Source organism: Bos javanicus, chromosome 10, assembly GCF_032452875.1.
Source record: "Bos javanicus breed banteng chromosome 10, ARS-OSU_banteng_1.0, whole genome shotgun sequence".
In the NCBI taxonomy this organism is placed as follows: Eukaryota; Metazoa; Chordata; class Mammalia; order Artiodactyla; family Bovidae; genus Bos; species Bos javanicus.
Window position 1 is genome coordinate 9,138,754 of NC_083877.1, and position 18,477 is coordinate 9,157,230.

Consider the following 18,477-nt stretch of genomic DNA (forward strand, 5'->3'; position numbering starts at 1 on the left):
CACAGTGGCTGCTGACATAACACTGCTGAGAGATGTGTGTACTCATTTAGGATTTAAACCTTCTCCATTAAGCTCTATTGAAGAGCAACTGCTGAATAAATGAATGCAACTATGTTTATGTTAAAAGCCTGTTTCCCGCAGCATGTAATTAAAGGAAATGTTGTACAAAGCCAGTACTTTTGTCAAGCTCCTGTAAATGGAAAGATGGATAGCACTCAGAGAAGTGAATGCATTGCTTCATATTTAACCTTAACACTCTTGTCATTAATGGTTTGTCTAACTTGGTCTGTAAGAGACAAGGTACTGCTCCATTGAAGTAAAATTAAAAAAATCAACTAAACCATGCTTTTCAGAACAGAAGATTCATTATCGTCAGCTAATGTATTGGCATAAAGCAAAGTAACATCCTATCAAGTAAGGCACACATTCAATCTGCCTTCCCACCCCCCTTTATTTTTAACTCATGCTGTTTTATTGTTATAGGCAATTTGTACCACTCAGCATGACAGTGTAAACTGAATCAAGATTAATTTACATGCAAAAGAACACTTAGGAGAGCAGCATGGTAAGCAAATGTATTGTCTCGATTGCTGAGGTGGAAAAAGAACCTGGAAAGAAAAAAAGGTGCTCTAATTAAGGGGCATCAAATATGATTGCTTGTGGTGGTTAAGGGCCAGAAAATAGTAAATGTCTGACCATTTAAAGAATTAGCATCTTGCTAGCTAGGAACCCATAAGATGGAGGCATAAATCATAATAAAATTAAGTAACCATTCGAGGTTTCTTAAACCAGAGATTTTTTCCTAAATGAAAATATATCAGGTATTCTTAAATTAACGAAAAAGAAAAATATGCCAAGATATCATTAAAAGTTTCTTCTACAGAAACATTCTTTAACCACTATACAGCCTGCTCATACCTAATGAAGGTCGTCAGGTAATAGGAAGAATATTTTAAAATTCTCAAGACTGCAGAATATGCTGCCTCATTAAAATTTACATTTTGGTGAGGCAGTGGACAGCACTTAGGTTAATCAGCTGTAACGGACTGCTGAAATGTAAATAAAATAAGAAAAGAAGATCTAAAAAATTTTCTGAATGTTTTAGACTTCCAATTTAATTCTTAAGAAGAAAGCAAATAAGAAGGGAAATTTGGAATAACCACTTTCCTTGGGTCTCATACAATTAAAACTGCTTCAAGAAACGAAATTACATGTTTAAAAATAAAACATCTCACTTTATAGTACTGAAATCATCCCACAGCTAGATCATGAACTAATTCTGCAAGGATCAAAATTCATCATAATGAAACAAACACACCTTCTGGTTAAGGCTCATAATATGAATACTCTGGATAACTTCAAAATATAGACTAAACCGATCTTTTGTTTAGCACTTGGACCACCAACCTTACAGAAATGCACGTTTGGTCATGGAACTGTAAACGCAACAACTGAGCTAAGGGACAGATCATGCTATATACCAGAAACAAAACGTTTCGCTTTAAAAAATATTAATCTGATACGTACAACCTGACAGAAGTATTCTTAATTAACATTATACACATTTTTCAAATATGCACATCTGTAGTATAAAAATAGAACCATATTCCTTTTTCTGGTTTATAATTTCTTCAGTTAAATCCTAGTTAATACAGTTAATACATTTCTTGAGTCTTGAAATCTATGCCCTGTGAAATGAGATATTAAGTGTATAAATTCATTTTATTTAAAGTAGAAAAACCAGTTAAAGCTAGCATGTAATGACACACATAGACATTTCTTAAATTTACCGGCATTGATAAAAATCTGAGGAAACTGATTTTTATTCTGATTTAGAATTTCCAGTTAATGAGTCATTTCTAGGTATCTTCTGCAAAATAAGCTAAGCTCTTCCTAGAGTGATGTAAGAAACAAATACATGTGTAAAGTTGAGAATTGAGACCTCTATTACCAAAGCAGCTGAAATCTAGAACTAAAACGATGCTATTGAAAAGACTCTTTAAACCTGTGGTAAATTTGCCAGCATCAAGTCCCATATCAAAGAATGAATTCAGGAAGACAGAAAGAATGATACAGAAATGCCAAGAGACTTGCAAGGATTTACAAATACTTCATATAAACAAATTTTCAAATAGCTTTATTCAGAGTAGCCTTTCTGCTCTATTAAACATAGCAAACAGCTGCCAGATTTATTCAGACAAATAATCAACAACCATAGAAGTAAAATGGCAGAAGAAAAAGGAATTTTGGCAACAGCTCCACAGAGGACCACAGCTGCTCTCCAAGCACACCTCTCTCACGCGATTACGGTTCTGTATGGCTAGTCAGGGAAGAAATCCCTCAGTCACAACAGAGCACAAAAAAACTTGATCGAGTATCAAGTACATATTCTAAACCAAAGCTGAGGAAGAGAAAAGGTATACAATAACCTACTGCTTTAGAGAAACTTTAGCTGCACTTTTCGAAAAAGGACTATCCCCTTCACAATAAACGTGTCAAGGCTTACTCAGCTCCTGTGTGCCACTCACCTGGGTTTGCTGAGCAGGTGTAAAGCAGAGAGGCAGGCTTTAGCCAGCAAAGGGTAAGAATAGCAAATGTAAGAATCAATTCAATTTGGCAATAGAAAAATAAAATCACAGATAGGACTTTCTTCTACAGCAATAACCAACTTCCAAGAAAAGTAAATGCAAAGATGGATTTAGTCACTCTTTATCACTTACAAATAAGGCAGAAGAATAAAAGATTACCATTAATTTACAGTCTTATTTGAGTTTCTTTGTGAGATTCTTCTACAATAGGTCTTCTGGACACTGAACTGCAAAGGTTCACAGTAAAACCACCCAACCTCTGGCACTATAATGATGCAGTGCCAGGAAGCAAGCCCTTCTCCTCAGGTATTTGTGTGCGCCTAGTACTTCATGAAAGCTGGACAGGTATGAATTAATGACCTCAAGATGAAGGGAATCTTTGATAACTCCTTCCAAAGAAAACCATAGCCTGGATTCATATAAACTTAAAAAAATTGCTGACTATACTATTTAAATATGTCCTGGTTTTATAAATGCTATTCTTAATTAAATACATAGAATGAGGCAGGTGTTTCCCCTTATTTATATAAGAAGAAAATTATTTTTAATAAAGTATGCTTAACTCTAGGTCAAGTCCAAGATATTAACACTTTCATTCTGCAAAATGAAATTTCAAAATTCTGAGAAAACAAAATATTTTCTTTTTTGTTGCTTATTTTAATTTGCTTCATCTCTGATACAGCCTTACAGCATAGCATTTCTTTAATACAGAATAAGATCAAAAGAAAATAGAGATATTTTAATATTTTAATGCTACAATTAGGACTTTATTTTGAAGGACAGGGCACTCTAACAGGGAAAAATACTATTAGCAGAACACAAAAAAACAGTCCTATAGTGAAAGGAAATACATACACATAACACATACTGTGATGGGACTTTGCTAAGTCCCAAATTCCTGACATTTTCACCAATACAAAACACATGAATACATCATTAGGTTGACAAGCCAAAATTCCCAGGACTGAAAAGTTAATTAAGAATCAATTTATTATTTAAAAGACATAGTAATCAATTTTTAAGTATGCCAGTGATGCAGACAAACATATACCTTTAAGACTACTTTATAAACACACAGCATTAGCAAAACTTGGAAGATTGTACATTGACATCTGTTAATAGCTGTGTGCATATGGTAATTTATTTTAGAGCTCAGCCAGAAGAATGAGCACACTTATCTGGGATGCCAATTTCTAGTAAATGGTAATGATCTCTCACCTTGCTCCTTCTTAAAATCTTTCTCTGACATGGCCACAGGTAAAAGCAGTTCTCCAACAGGAGGCTGAATATTAACACTGAAGCAATCATCCTTGGTACTAAAGAAAAAACACATTAAAGCTGACTAAATGCTTAACAAATAGACATTCTTAACACTATGCAGTTAAACAGGTACAATTAAAGCATATAAAGATGTTTGCCTTAAATATCACAGCTAAAAAGGCTTGAAATATTTCTCATCACTATTTGCAAAGAAATACATCTGTTATCTCAACTGGAAAGCCGATTATTTGCAGTTATGATAAATATGCCATTTGACATAGAACTTTTAAAAATAGGTAAGGAGCAATTACCAGAGAATACTTAATGCAACTTATCTGGGTAAATAAGTTATCTACCGGATTATCTATGCAACTTATCTGGTAGATAAGTGAAATGAAGTGAGTGAAGTGAAGTCGCTCAGTGGTGTCTGACTCTTTGCGACCCCATGGACTGTGGCCTACTGGGCTCCTTCGTCCATGGGATTTTCCAGGCAAGAGTACTGGAGTGGGTTGCCACTTCCTTCTCCAAGGGAACTTCCCGACCCAGGGATCGAACCTGCGTCTCCCACAATGTAGGCAGATGCTTTACCATCTGAGCCACAAGCGAAGCTCCAGAGGAACATTTAATGCAGCTTATCTGGTAGAGAACATCTTGTCTTCAACTTTTTAGTAAAAGTGTACAAAATGGAGCACTTTAGTCTTAGTTTAAGATATCTTTTTAAAGCTATCAATTTTTAAATACAGAATAAAATGGAGTGACCATACCGTGTTAAGATGTGTGCTAACAAAATAATACCAAGTGTTAATAAGTGTTTATGTACTATAAAAAGAAAACCTGTACAATAATATTAATCACAGTTTTATTATTAATAGCCCCAAATGAAAAACAACCCAAGTGCCCATGGATAATAGAATGGATAAATGAATTGTGATACAGTCAGTGAGATATTACATAAGAATTAAAAAAAAAAACCTACTGTTACACATAAAAGATGATTCCACAGACCTAACCTTGAGTGAAAGAAGCCAGAAACAAATATACATATTGTATGATACCAAAACTAACTCATGGATAGAGAACACAGAATTGCAGTCACTTCTATAGGAAAGGTGGTATCTATGGGGAAGAATGGGAGACCTTTCTGGAGGGCTCTAGATGTTCAAAACTTTGATTTGGTGGTACATATAAAAATTCATCAAGCTGAACACTGAAGTTCTGTGTTATGGATGAACTTATTCTTCAATAAAAACAAGGTCATATATAAAGAGAAGAAAAGCAAAGAGTAAATAAAAATATTTCTATGCAAGCAAAAAAACCCCAAAACCCAGCAAACACAAGGTTAAGAGAAACACTTTCTTGAATGATGGGGTAGGGATAAATATTAAAATATAAGGAAAGAGAAGAAAATACACTTCGATTTTATGCTATTATTATATACTATAATCTTCTAAGCTGCCATTTTCTTTAATGGAACAAGGTAAGGACTAGACTAAAAAGAAAACAATGATTCTGAATTATTCACACATGGATTGCCCAAGGCAAATCAATAAACCCAATTTATTTATTAATTCAATAAACATTTACTGAATATAAACTTGATCTCATGTACTCTCTGAGTGTCTGGGGATTTAAAGACAAGTAAAATTGGCCCTTGAAGTTCACAAGTTTAGTGACAGAGAAAGAGTTCAATTATGTTTATAACAGAAAGATAAGTACAATGTTAGAGATATGTGGAAAGTATCATAGTCCAAAAAGAGGGGCTGGTTAACTCTGCAGGAGTGAGGCAGAGGTAAGTTTACTTCCAAAAGGAGGGAGAGGGACATTCTATGGATTCTAGATCTATATTTTGGGAATGGTGAGCAGAGGGAGTGTCAAAAGACTGGGGACACTCTGCAGAGAATAGCATACACAGCTGCAGGCCCAGTTCTCCATGGTTGTCCTGGGATCTTGTTCAGTTCATGTCTCCTGTCACTATCTGAAATGTCCTGATTTGTATGACAAAGTATATGATTACTTTATTTTCATAACTCAGACCAATGTGCTTAATCGCCTATGTATATTATAGACCATGCCGGCACTGTATGAGGTGGTGTGCAAGAGAAACCCAAGCCAGGGAGGTCAGCAAGGAGACAAATTAACAGTCCAAGCAGGGGTTTCCAGCACTGACTGTGTGTGCTGCTTTAGTGCGTCCTAACAGTGATCCTAAGAGGTACCTTCTGTTATCCCTAATTCACCAAGACAAGCTAAACAATATGCCCAAGGTCACACAACTAGTATGAAGGTCTGAACACAGCAGCACTGAGATTTGAACCGAGGTCGATCCTATTCCAAAGTCAGCTATATCATGTTTGCTGCCATATATATCTATATCTATATATTTTTTACTTGACTATACAAGGCTGCTTCCCTGGGAGGAAATGCGGAAGACAGGGGTGTTTCAGAGTTAAAAGGGACAGATGCAGTGATGGACAGGAGGAAGAGATCTTGAACCATTTAACGTGAATGACTGGAAGGATGACTTTCTTCAATGAAGAGGAGTTTACAGGATTAACCAAAATGACTTGGATTACATCATGCTATATTTTGAGTACCCCTGTGTCACCCAGGAAGAGATATTTAACAGATAACTGGAAATACAAATCATCGATCAGAAAACAGGTCAGGGCAGTATACATGAGTTTAGAAGCAACCAGAATGTATGGGGAAGGGCTGAAGCCTTGTAAGTAGATAAGATCACATAGGAAAACAGGATATGACAAGAAAAAGGATAAAGTGGACACCTGCATGTAAATAAAAACAGAAGTGGTACAATTTACAGAAGAGAACTGGAAAAAGAGTGGTTGGGGAGAAAAGGTGTGAGTCAAACACTGCAGGGAGGAATAAAAAGCAGCATGTGTAACAGCTGACTTAGTAATGCAGTTCAAACTGGAGGAAGAATGCAGGATGCAATGAGCTGAAGTTCAGTGGAAGACTGGCAGCGAAAGATGGGGGACAGAGAGCAGCAGAGGCTTCCTGAGGATGCAGAGGCAAAAGAAAAATGCTTAAGGCAGCTCCAAAGTAATTAGAGGTTGGTGCAAAACAAAGAAACAGAGTGAGGTGTTAGCCCAGGTAAATGAGATTGGGATTAAGAGCATAAGAACTAGGCCAATGGATCAGGCCTGGAAGGGAGGGAGATATTTCTTCCAAAACAGCACAGATGGAGTCCTTAAGATAGAAGTGTTGTGGGTAGAGGTACTGGAAGGCTAAGCCACATGAAGAGAAATACTTAGAGGCTGATAAAGTAGTAAATGGATAGTATATATATTATGAACTAATTTAGTGTTAAATATAAACTCCCAGCTTCAAATAACTAGATAAATCAGTGTGCTCCAAAGTGGGAAAGGACCCGGCACTCCACTGAGGCAGAAAATCCACTGAGGAAAAAAAATATCAATTATATTAATTTTTTTCTCATCCCATCTGAAGTTCTATTTTTGTCTGTAAATAATACTTCGAAACTCCAATACTTTGGCCACCTCATGCGAAGAGTTGACTCATTGGAAAAGACTATGATGCTGGGAGAGATTGGGGGCAGGAGGAGAAGGGGATGACATAGGATGAGATGGCTGGATGGCATCACCAACTTGATGGACGTGAGTCTGAGTGAACTCTGGTGATGGACAGGGAGACCTGGCGTGCTGCGATTCATGGGGTCGCAAAGAGTCGGACATGGCTGAGTGACTGAACTGAACTGAACTGAATACTTGAGTATATACCTAATATGTTTGCATAGTGAGATACACATACAGTACATATCGGGATTGTGTGGTATAAATATTTCACTAAGATGTATACAATTTTAAGAGTTATGGCCACTGGGTTAAATTACACATACTATACTATCTTTACTTGTGATTTCTTTTAAATTATAGATGAAGTGACTTCTTTCCAACACTCCTAAAAAGGACCCCTAGACCCCTTGGTTAAGCAGCTTTGGGGCACTGATGCTCAGGGAGAAGCGGGCAAAAGCACAGAAAGAAGGGAAAGTAGACCTGCCTTCTAAGGCATGTACGAAAATCAAGGTGGCTAAGGAGCAGGCTTCATTCTGGGGTTGAGGGGAGGTAAACGTGATTCTGAAATGCCCCCACAAGCAACAACCAATGAATGAGAGATGAATATATATGATTCAGCTTGACTGGATATGTTTCACTTCTGTTACTTTTTGGTAATGCATGTTTTATTTTATTATTCTTATTTATTTTATTATATATTTATTATTTATGTTATGTTTTATTTGTATATTATATACTTTATTCTTATACTTATTTTATTATATATTTTATTCATTATTCTGTGATTGGTAAAATGATTACCATGTATTTACATATGAAAAACTAAGGCTGTAAGTTCATCCACAATGGGTCTTGTGGGGCAAATAATGTAATGAAATTGGAACACGGCTGTGGCAGACACTTACTAAGTAATACTTTTCTTTTTCTTCTTTCCTGAAATCATCCTGATTCTCTTCAGGGAGACAATGTGCCCACCTGAACATCGTCTCTCTCAGCCTCTTGTATTAGTAACAGCTGGACTGATCAAGTGACCCAGTTATGACCAATGAAGTCTAAACAGAAGGCTGTTGGGGACTCCTGGGAAAGTTTTGCTTTTCCAACACACACGGGCTCCTCCCTCCCGGTCACTTCATTCCTTTGTTTGGGGGAGGGGGGCTAGAATGCAGATGGAATCCTGGAATTACAGAAGCCATCTTGTGACCCCTAGGATGAATGGCACTTGCTAATGAAATTAGTTCATGGAACAAAAAGTTGGGAAGACCTTCTGCTGGAAGACATGCAGAGAAGACATGTGGAGACAGTCTAGCTGCTCCTAACTGCTGACCGGGAGAATAATAAACAACACCCTGTGTGGTGAAGTCACTACAGACAGGCTTCAGTTACACAAATGAATGTAAAATCTAATTAATATAATTAGTACATAAAATACTTGATTACCCAGTCTTAGCTTCTAAGCAAGATTTGGCTTAGTAAGGAGTAAGAAGGAATGTTTCCTCTTTATTTTGGGGAAAATTTACTTCCATTTATATTAGTGATTTAGGATGTCCTCCAGAGTTTTCTGTGATCCTCCTTTTAAATATTTTGTCCTTTTCTTAAAAATTGCTCTCTTCTCTCTCCTTATAGTTCTTTTTTTTTGCCGCCCCACATTTTTCTTCTCATCTCCTTTGGTTGAACATGGGGCTAAACACAGATGTCTTGATATAGATAGGGGAATGGTGAAAATGAGAAATGGCAGATGTAAAATTATTAGAATTAATAGATTACCAGATTGACAAGGTACTAATATGAGGTAGCTCTAAACAGTCTAATTACAAGGGATCAGATGATGTCATAGTTTAATATAAGACGAGATTCTACCTGTTCTACAAAGAACTGTAATGCATATACTTAGACTACATATAATCTCATTTCACAGATTCCTAGAAACTTGTGAGGCTCAAGTTTCCTTATCTATGAAGTAAGAAAAATGGCACTTAACCTTTTAAGCTAGCTTTGACGACTAAAGGAGTTATCACAACCCAGTTTAGTGCTTAATGCATAGTAGATACCCAAAACCTACATACCTAATAGGGATGTAATCATAATTTGTTTAAGCATTCCCCCAAAAATTCCCATTTGCAAATTTTCTCTATTATAAACAAGTTACTTAACACTCTTAGATCTATTTCTTCATCACAGGCTACCATATTTCCCCAAGCCTGACCCCCTAAAAATGAAATCACTAAGTTGACAAGTTTAGTTTATGAATATTTAATATTTGATAAATACTGCCAAACTGACCTAAAAAGAAGTGGTACCAACTTGAAATCCCACAAACAGTAAATAAGAATACACGTTTTTCTGTACCTTCCTTGTCGGGCATTAAAATTATTTAAGAATTTTGCAAGTCTTTTCCTATTTGAATGAATTTTTAAAATTTCCCTATTACCAATGTTGTATGTATTATTGTTACTGGCTCTCTGCATTTCATTTTCAGCAAATGAATTATTCTCAAACTTTCTCCACTTTCACATTAGATTCCTTTATATTGAAATTTGTGAGAGTTCTTTATATATTCTGGTAACTAAACTTTCATCTGCTAAAAATGCTGTAATACTTTCTAACCATCTTTCACCTGTTATAACATCAATATTTTTTTCAATATTTAGAGAAGCTTAAAAGTTTTAACGGTCATACCTGTCACTTTTTCTCTGTATCTTTCTGGATACTGTGTCTTGCTTGAATTTTGCCCACCCCGCCCCCAAAGATATAAAATTATTTTGTTTATATTATTTCTAAACACTTTTTATAGTTTTTATGATTAAATAATAAATCCATCTGGAATTTACTTTGGAGTAATCTGTGGGAAGAAGGTATCTTTTTTTCCAGAAAATGGTCCATACACAATTGACATGAAATCTCACCCCACTAATATGAAATGTCATCTTCATGATATACAAAATCTCTAAACTCTGTTTTGTTTCACTAACTCCTGTGCCAATAGCGAATTATACTGAATAAAAATATTCTTGTGACCTTAAAGAATATTTTGAAGTTATTATTGAAAAAGGCTTTTTTCATTAAATTTTTGTTTTGACTCTTCTTGGACATCGTTTTATCCAGGTGAATTTTAGAAATCTGTCAAGGTCCTTGGAAAGGTTTACTGGAATTGAGCTCAGAATCACACTGAATTTGAAGATTAACAAGTGGGAGAGTCCTATCTCCCATTTAGGAATACAGCAGATTTATTACTTTTATTTATATCATCTTTTTATGGCCTTCAGGAAAGTTTCAGGTTTTAAAAAAATTCACACATAGGTATCATGTATTTCTTGTTAATTGATTATTCCTTTTGTTGTTCTTGTAAACAGAATAACTTTACTCATAATGTTTTAAAATTGGTCATTTCTACTACATAGAAATGCTAATGATTTTCACATAATGATTCATACCACTGTCCTAAACTCATTGATTCTAAGACTTTGTGGGTTGGTAATTACATGCTGGATAGAAATGATAATCTTGTGTCTTTCCAGATTTATACCTCTAACTATTTTTACTTGTCTTTTTGTATTGTCTAGAACTTCCATAAAAATCTGAAAGTGCTGAAAGAGGGTAAAACTTTGTTTTTCTGATTTAAAAAAGAAAGCTTCTGATATTTCATGTGGTGACTGGTAACTTGTATGTCTGATAATAAACACAAACAAATAAACATTTTATTTTTTTATTCTCAATTTTTTCTGTGCCACTCTCTTTTAGGTGGGGTTTTAATAAATAGTATATGCTTAATTGTGTTTTTACAAGCCCAATATAAGTGGAAATCAGCTTATGGACCTGAATTCTGATCACTAGTATGTGTGGCCCCTTTTGGTCATCTTATTTTGTTTTTTATTTACTATGCTCTTTTCTTTTCCTGCTTTGTTAAACTAGTCAAGTTTTAAGCACTCCTTTGCTTCTTTCATCATTTGGATGTTATAAGCATCATATTTCTGTTAATTTAGAGGTTAGCTTTAACATTTTAAACCATATTTAAACTTCTTTTTGCCATCAGTCAATTCTCTTGTGAAGCATGACAAGAATACCATCATTCCTCCTCATACTTGTTCATGTTGAGACTTTTTTGTTCCAGATCATTAGCTTATTTTTTACATTAGGTATGAACAATTATTTTTACATATTGATGGATTTTACAGGTAGAATTCTTTCTCTATTTTTTTATTCTATTTTTCTCTGTCAAAGGTTAAATTTTTTACTAACTGTATCTTTGAGTAATCCTTTCAAGAAGGTCGTTGGGGGGTAAACTTATGGAATCTTTGCTTCCATTGCTTTGCTTTCCATGGTCTGAAAAATGCCCATTTGGCTTCCTCAAAAATTTCAAGGTTATGTCCCTTGCCTTCTGGTCACCAGAACTGATGACAGTATTGAGGAGAAATCTGATTCCATTCACATTCTTGTTCATTCTTAGGTAAGCTGCTTTTCTTCTTCTCTCTGGAAGATACTAAAGTGGTTTTCTCCCTATCAGAACTTCTACCAGAATGTGGCCTTTTTGCTGGTTGTTCACATTCACCCCGTTTGGCCTTTGATGGGTCCTTTCAATCTGAAGGCTTGTACATTTCATTTGCTTGGGAAAATTTTCTCCTCTAATTTCTTTCTTTTCTCCATTGTCTCTTTTCTGTCCTTCCAGACCTATTGGATGAACTGCTTCTTTTAACTTTTCTTTCATATTTTCCACCCCTGTCTTTTTGTCTTCTGTTCTACTTGATTTCACTCACTGAGACCCTCTTATGGAATACTAAATTAGACTTCAGCTGTGTCCAGTCTATCTTCCACCTACTGAATTCCTTTTGGAATTATGTTTTTAAATCCCTAAGAATAACTTTAAATTGTCTAATTACTCTATCTCAAAGGAAGCATTAAATTCTTGCTTTATAGATAAAGTGTCCTTTGGAATCAGATATTAGTTATAATTTTTAAAGATATCTGGTCTCTTTCTCAGATCGTCTGCTCCCTTCATGACTGGTTAGTCGTTGTAAGTCATTTTAAGCCTTCCCTTTCAAATTGATGCCTTTCTTGAAAAGTCTGGTCATCCTAAGCTGTCTGTCTGTATTTATAATGAAGGACTAGGTTTGATTAATGAACACAACAAGTTCTGCATGTTAGCTATAAGATTTTAGACAAGTTTTCTTCCTATGTCTTAGTTCATTCATCTCTAAAACGGGATACTACTACTACTCACTTCATAGGAATGTTCTGAGAATTGAGTAAATTAACACACACAATGCCAAGTGTTTAGAACAGTGTGCAGCATGTAGCACTACTCCACACATGTTAGTGAGTGTTATTTCTATGGATCTCCTCTACCCTGCTGGGCTGGCTGGAGTTTTCTTAAGTGGGTGAGACATGACGGTTACCTGGTCGTGAAGCTGGGAGGCAGGTAGGCAATGGCCTTATCTCTCTACCAACAGATGCAAGATTGGCTTTATCCTAGTGTAGATGACTTGAGAATATCCTTCTCTTGGGTAGAACTGCATTTCATCTCATCTCTGACCATCCTGCTTCCTTCCTATAAACTCAACCCTTGCTGCTCTCTTAGGCCCCCACATTCTTACCAAAAGTCCTTCCCAGGCAACTAGCTGTTCACTTTCTTTACAGGGTAATTCTTAGGTCTGATTAAATGTGTATGCTGCCTCCTGCCAGGGGAAGGATTGGGGAACTGCGGTTTGGAAGTAGTTCTTTAATTCCCTAACACTCTCACCCTCACTTTTCACCTGTTCACTTTGTGTCTGAGATTCTGCCAGGTTTGTTCTTACCATTATAGTAGTTTTCTCCCAGAAGTGCTCTGCTCCGTGGTTTTTATTTTCTCTGTTATTGTATATCTGCTCCCATTTGCTTTCTAACTGCCAATAATTCTTCACAATTTCTGGTCAGCTAATAGCACTCTTTCTCTTTTTAGTGCTCATTTTCTATTAAAGAATGTATTTTCTGACTTTTTAATGATTTGGGGCAAAAAGAGGGGTGGATGTCAGTGCTCAGTCCTCTAACTTGAGCCAAGTCATATAATTTTTCATACTAGTCAATACATTAATATCTGCTGATAACAAGGGTGAGATCTGTTTATGCACTGCATGTACTTTTAGAAAGACACATTTATGTATATTATACACATTTAATCAAGGACTTAATTTGATGACCATTTAAAATGCAAAGCCAAAAAAGAGACACTAATACTTATCAAGTATCCATATAACTATGCAGTTATATATAATAGCTTTATCTGTCTATATATGCATTATGTAACTATAACAATACAGAGAGTTAATCTAGAAGCTAAAGTAGGATCATTCACTCTTGTTCCTTTTCTATAAACAGAAGTGTACCTGAAGGGCTCATAATCCATGTTCTCAGCATTTCTGAAGGCTTCCTATCAAATACGCTCTTATTACCCACAATTTTATATACCAATTTGGATAACATATTTTGAAGAAAAAATTCAATATCAGCCATTCTTGCTTTCCCCTTCCTTTTTATTGAACTACCAACACTAATACAGCACATCACTAAGCAAAAAGCGCTATTTACTATGCAAAAGGCACAGTCAGTGATTGGCGTCTAGGACCAATTGATCTACCCATTACCATTATCTCCCTACCTCCACTAGCACTACTATGAAGCTATTGATTTAAACACTGTCGATCGGTTTCCATTTTCTGATTTTGGGCAGGCCAATTAAGAAAGTGAGTAATTGTGATTACATTGCTTCAGGATCAATTACATTTGATGTAAGACAAAGTGTTCTTTTTGGAATACACACAAAAATAATTTTTGATCTACTGGGGTTATATACTTAATACAAATCTACAATAAATAACTAATTCATACCTTTGCAATAGAAAAACATATTAATGCAGGTGCTTAAAATAGCTAAGGCTATTTTCTATATAAAATAAATTCATCATTTCCCTAAAATTAGTTTAAGAGAAACTGAGAAAAAATTATTCATATATATTTTCCAATGGAAGATAGAAATCAAACATTATCTAAATATTTTTCCCTAAAGGGACTTAGTTAATTGTCAAAGACAAGATGTAAATCTTATCTAATGAACTGAACAGAAAACCTTTGTAGTGAAAAATTATTTTTAAAAACGCTTCTCTGCAAAAACTGTATGGCAGTACAGTTATTGCCACTGTATGGCAAAAACCACTACAATACTGTAAAGTAATTAGCCTCCAATTAAAATAAATAAAATTTTTTAAAAAAGGTTTTTAATATAAACTGAAGAGAAAAAAGAATTTGTTTAGTTCTTAATTTTGCCCTAACTTAGTGAATAAGCTTTGTCATTGGGTTCACATTGTCGAAATCATTAAAATGAATATACCTCTGGTGTTGGAGGCAAATCTATTTAGAGTGATGTTCCTCATAGTCTTGTGCTCAGTAATATTGATCTGTGTTGTTTGTCTAATAGAAAAATAATAAACAATTACTAGGCAATGTTGGGAAAAGTAATCAGTTTTTATATATCACTAATATAGCAGACCTCCCAAAACATAAAGGTGATGATCTGCATAAAATCAATGTGTTATGCTACATTGCTTATATTCATCATTGCAGGTTCTCAGCAATAAATGGTATAATATTAGGCCTGACTTACTGGTATTGAAAAGGTATATGAAAAAGAAAGATTCATTATACTTAACCTTTAAAATTATTTAAAAGTGTCTGTGTATTTCCTAAATCTGGAGGTTTTTATCATAACAAATTCTGTTAGAAGCCACCTAAAATTTAGATAAATAAAATGTCTCAATTCTTCTCAGAATAAGAACAAAACACATCAAATCAAAATAACAAATTATATCTTAAATCAGAAAAATATAAATAAATGAGTTCAAAGATCATTTTTTTTTTCAAAAATAATTCTTAAAGACACAAATACAGCTAGTTTGCTAATAGTTTCTGGATTTCATCAGAAGTGCATAAAATATTATATAAAACAATAACAATGAAAAATCTCAATCCTAGAAAAGCTCTTTTAAATAGTATTCACCTATGAAACCTTGCCAACTGATAAATGTTCTCTTCTGAATTTCATCAAAAGCAGTTTATAAATTAAAGTGAAAAGGGAAAAATGTATGGGTTTTGGTACTGACAGAATCAGTAATCCTCCAATTTAGGGGCTTAAGATACCATAGAAAATGTTTCAAAAGGTATCTTCCCTGGGCTAGCCAACATTATGAATTTAATTTCTCCTGAGTTTTCCTCATGAATTTTCTCGTAAATTTTTCAAAAGCATAGAGATACGCAAAAAAAAAAAAAAAAAAATTAGCAGGCTCTAACAAACTGACTATGCCAAAGCCTTTGACTGTGTGGATCACAATAAACTGTGGAAAATTCTTAAAGAGATGGGAATATCAGACCACCTGACCTGCCTCTTAAGAAACCTGTATGCAGGTCAGGAAGCAACAGTTAGAACTGGACATGGAACAACAGACTGGTTCCAAATAGGAAAAGGAGTACGTCAAGGCTGTATATTGTCACCCTGCTTATTTAACTTCATGCAGAGTACATCATGAGAAACATTGGGCTGGATGAAGCACAAGCTGGAATCAAGATTGCCGGGAGAAATATCAATAACCTCAGATATGCAGACAACACAACCCTTATGGCAGAAAGTGAAGAGGAAATAAAAAGTCTCTTGATGAAAGTGAAAGAGGAGATTGAAAAAGTTGGCTTAAAGTTCAACATTCAGAAAACGAAGATCATGGCATCCAGTCCCATCACTTCATGCCAAATAGATGGGGAAACAGTGGAAACAGTGTCAGACTTTATTTTGGGGGGCTCCAAAATCACTGCAGATGGTGATTGCAGCCATGAAATTAAAAGATGCTTACTCCTTGGAAGGAAAGTTTTGACCAGCCTAGATAGCATATTCAAAAGCAGAGACATTACTTTGCAAACAAAAGTCCGTCTACTCAAGGCTATGGTTTTCCCAGTGGTCATGTATGGATGTGAGAGTTGGACTGTGAAGAAAGCTGAGTGCCGAAGAATTGATGCTTTTGAACTGTGGTGTTGGAGAAGACTCTTGAGAGGCCCTTGGACTGCAAGGAGATCCAACCAGTCCATCGTAAGGAGATCAGCCCTGGGTGTGCATTGGAAGGACTGATGCTAAAGCTGAAACTCCAATACTTTGGCCACCTCGTACGAAGAGGTGACTCATTGGAAAAGACCCTCATGCTGGGAAGGACTGGGGGCAGGAGGAGAAGGGGACAACAGAGGATGAGATGGCTGGATGGCATCACCAACTCGATGGACATGAGTCTGGGTAGGCTCTGGGAGTTGGTGATGGACAGGGAGGCCTGGAGTGCTGCTATTCATGGGGTCACAAAGAGTCAGACACGACTGAGCAACTGAAATGAACTGAACTGAACTGATGTTGAAATTGAAACTCCAATATTTTGGCCACCTGATGCAAAGAGCTGACTCATTTGAAAAGACCCTGATGTTGGGAAAGATTGAGGGCAGCAGGAGTAGGGGACGACAGAGGATGAGATGGTTGGATGGCATCACCGACACAATGGACGTGGGTTTGGGTGGACTCCGGGAGTTAGTGATGGACAGGGAGGCCTGGCGAGCTGCAGTTCATGGGGTTGCAAAGAGTCAGACATGACTGAGCGACTGCACTGAACTGAATAAACTGAAGTTTAACTATGTATGGAAGAAAGAAAAGTGTCAGTCATTCATTCGTGTCTGACTCTTTGTGACACCACGGCCTGTGGCCCATCAGAAGAGTGAAAATCAAAGTGCTAGTCACTCAGTCGTGTCCAGCTCTTCACCACCCCATGGACTGTAGCCCACCAGGCTCCTCGGTCCATGCAACTCTCCAAGCAAGAATACTGGAGTGGGTTGCCATTTCCTTCTCCAGGGGATCTTCCTGATCCAGGGATAGAACCTGGGTCTCCTGCATTGCAGCCAGATTCTTTATTGTCTGAGCCATCAGAGACGCTCTTAACCATATACAGCAGACTGTAATGGCTATTTGTGTAACAAATAGTAAAAATACATATATCACACATAATCTGTGCAACTATTTCACAGCAGTCTAAATATTGCCAAAGAAAAATAAGATTGTGTAAATATTTTCTCTCATAGAAAAAGCTTTTGAAAGTCTTGATTTTGATCTGCTATTGTTTATAGTAACAAGAAACACAGAACAACTGAACTTACCACAACTGGAAACTGGCAGTCTGAGTGGAATCACAAAAGTCAATACCCATTGAAACAGTAATGGATCCCGCAGGCTCAAGAGATTCTAGGAAATAAGATAATTTAGACATGAAAACACAGAGGAAGTGAAAAAGAGGCAAACTAAACACTGAAAACATAGGTAATGTTTGTGGTTTGGTTAAAACAGTCAAATTTAATGATAATTTGCAAGAATAATTTGAAACTAACGGTATTAAAGGAAATTATAAAGTAATTTCACCTCAAGGCTTTCTTTTTCACAACTTAATTCTGCACGTAACTACAATGAACATATTACATCTATTTGTTTCAGAAATATAGCTCATCCTGAGAAATTCCATGTTTTACTACATTGTCTTGATAGGAACTGAAGGTGAGAAGGAAATAAATGTTTTCCCGTTTGGAACATCTGTACCAGACTCTGGGTGTTTTAAGAGATTATGTATTAAAACTATGGAATATTTACTCTAGATATAAAAAAATACATTTTCAGCAATGTCCTAAATTTTCACAGGGGAAAAAGTCCAAAATTTAAAGCATGCAAATTAAAGCAAAGTTGGAAGAAGAAATTAACTTGTCCTCAGGTATTACTGAAGATAACTGGCATTATATGAACCAAAACAGTAAGTCTAATTATATTATTTGAAGAATTACTCAAAGAAAATTTAGTAATAGATTATGTTATCTTGAAAAAACAAATTATAAAATGACATTTTGTAGATGTGTAATTTCTGAACCTTCACCTATCAGCTAATCAAGTGCGGGAAATAACTGCTTCAATGTACAGTACTGGTTGATAATAATAAAACTCAAGATAAAACAATAACATGATTTTACACTGCTTATGACTCCAGAGTCAA

General features: G+C 35.7%; 1 protein-coding gene across 3 annotated transcripts in view; it reads right to left on the bottom strand.

Annotated features, from left to right (window-relative positions):
* Nucleotides 1-18,477, bottom strand: part of AP3B1 (adaptor related protein complex 3 subunit beta 1) — a 235,658-nt gene that overhangs the window by 15,177 nt on the left and 202,004 nt on the right. For 2 of the 3 annotated variants that reach the window (XM_061430031.1, XM_061430033.1), the window contains 2 exons: nucleotides 17,600-17,684; nucleotides 3,807-3,904 (listed from right to left, as the gene is read on the bottom strand). In XM_061430031.1, coding sequence (XP_061286015.1) covers nucleotides 3,807-3,904; nucleotides 17,600-17,684 — 183 coding nt within the window. Of the gene's footprint in view, nucleotides 1-3,806; nucleotides 3,905-14,753; nucleotides 14,837-17,599; nucleotides 17,685-18,477 lie in introns of those variants that run through there. The other variant, XM_061430032.1, reaches the window with a different exon arrangement.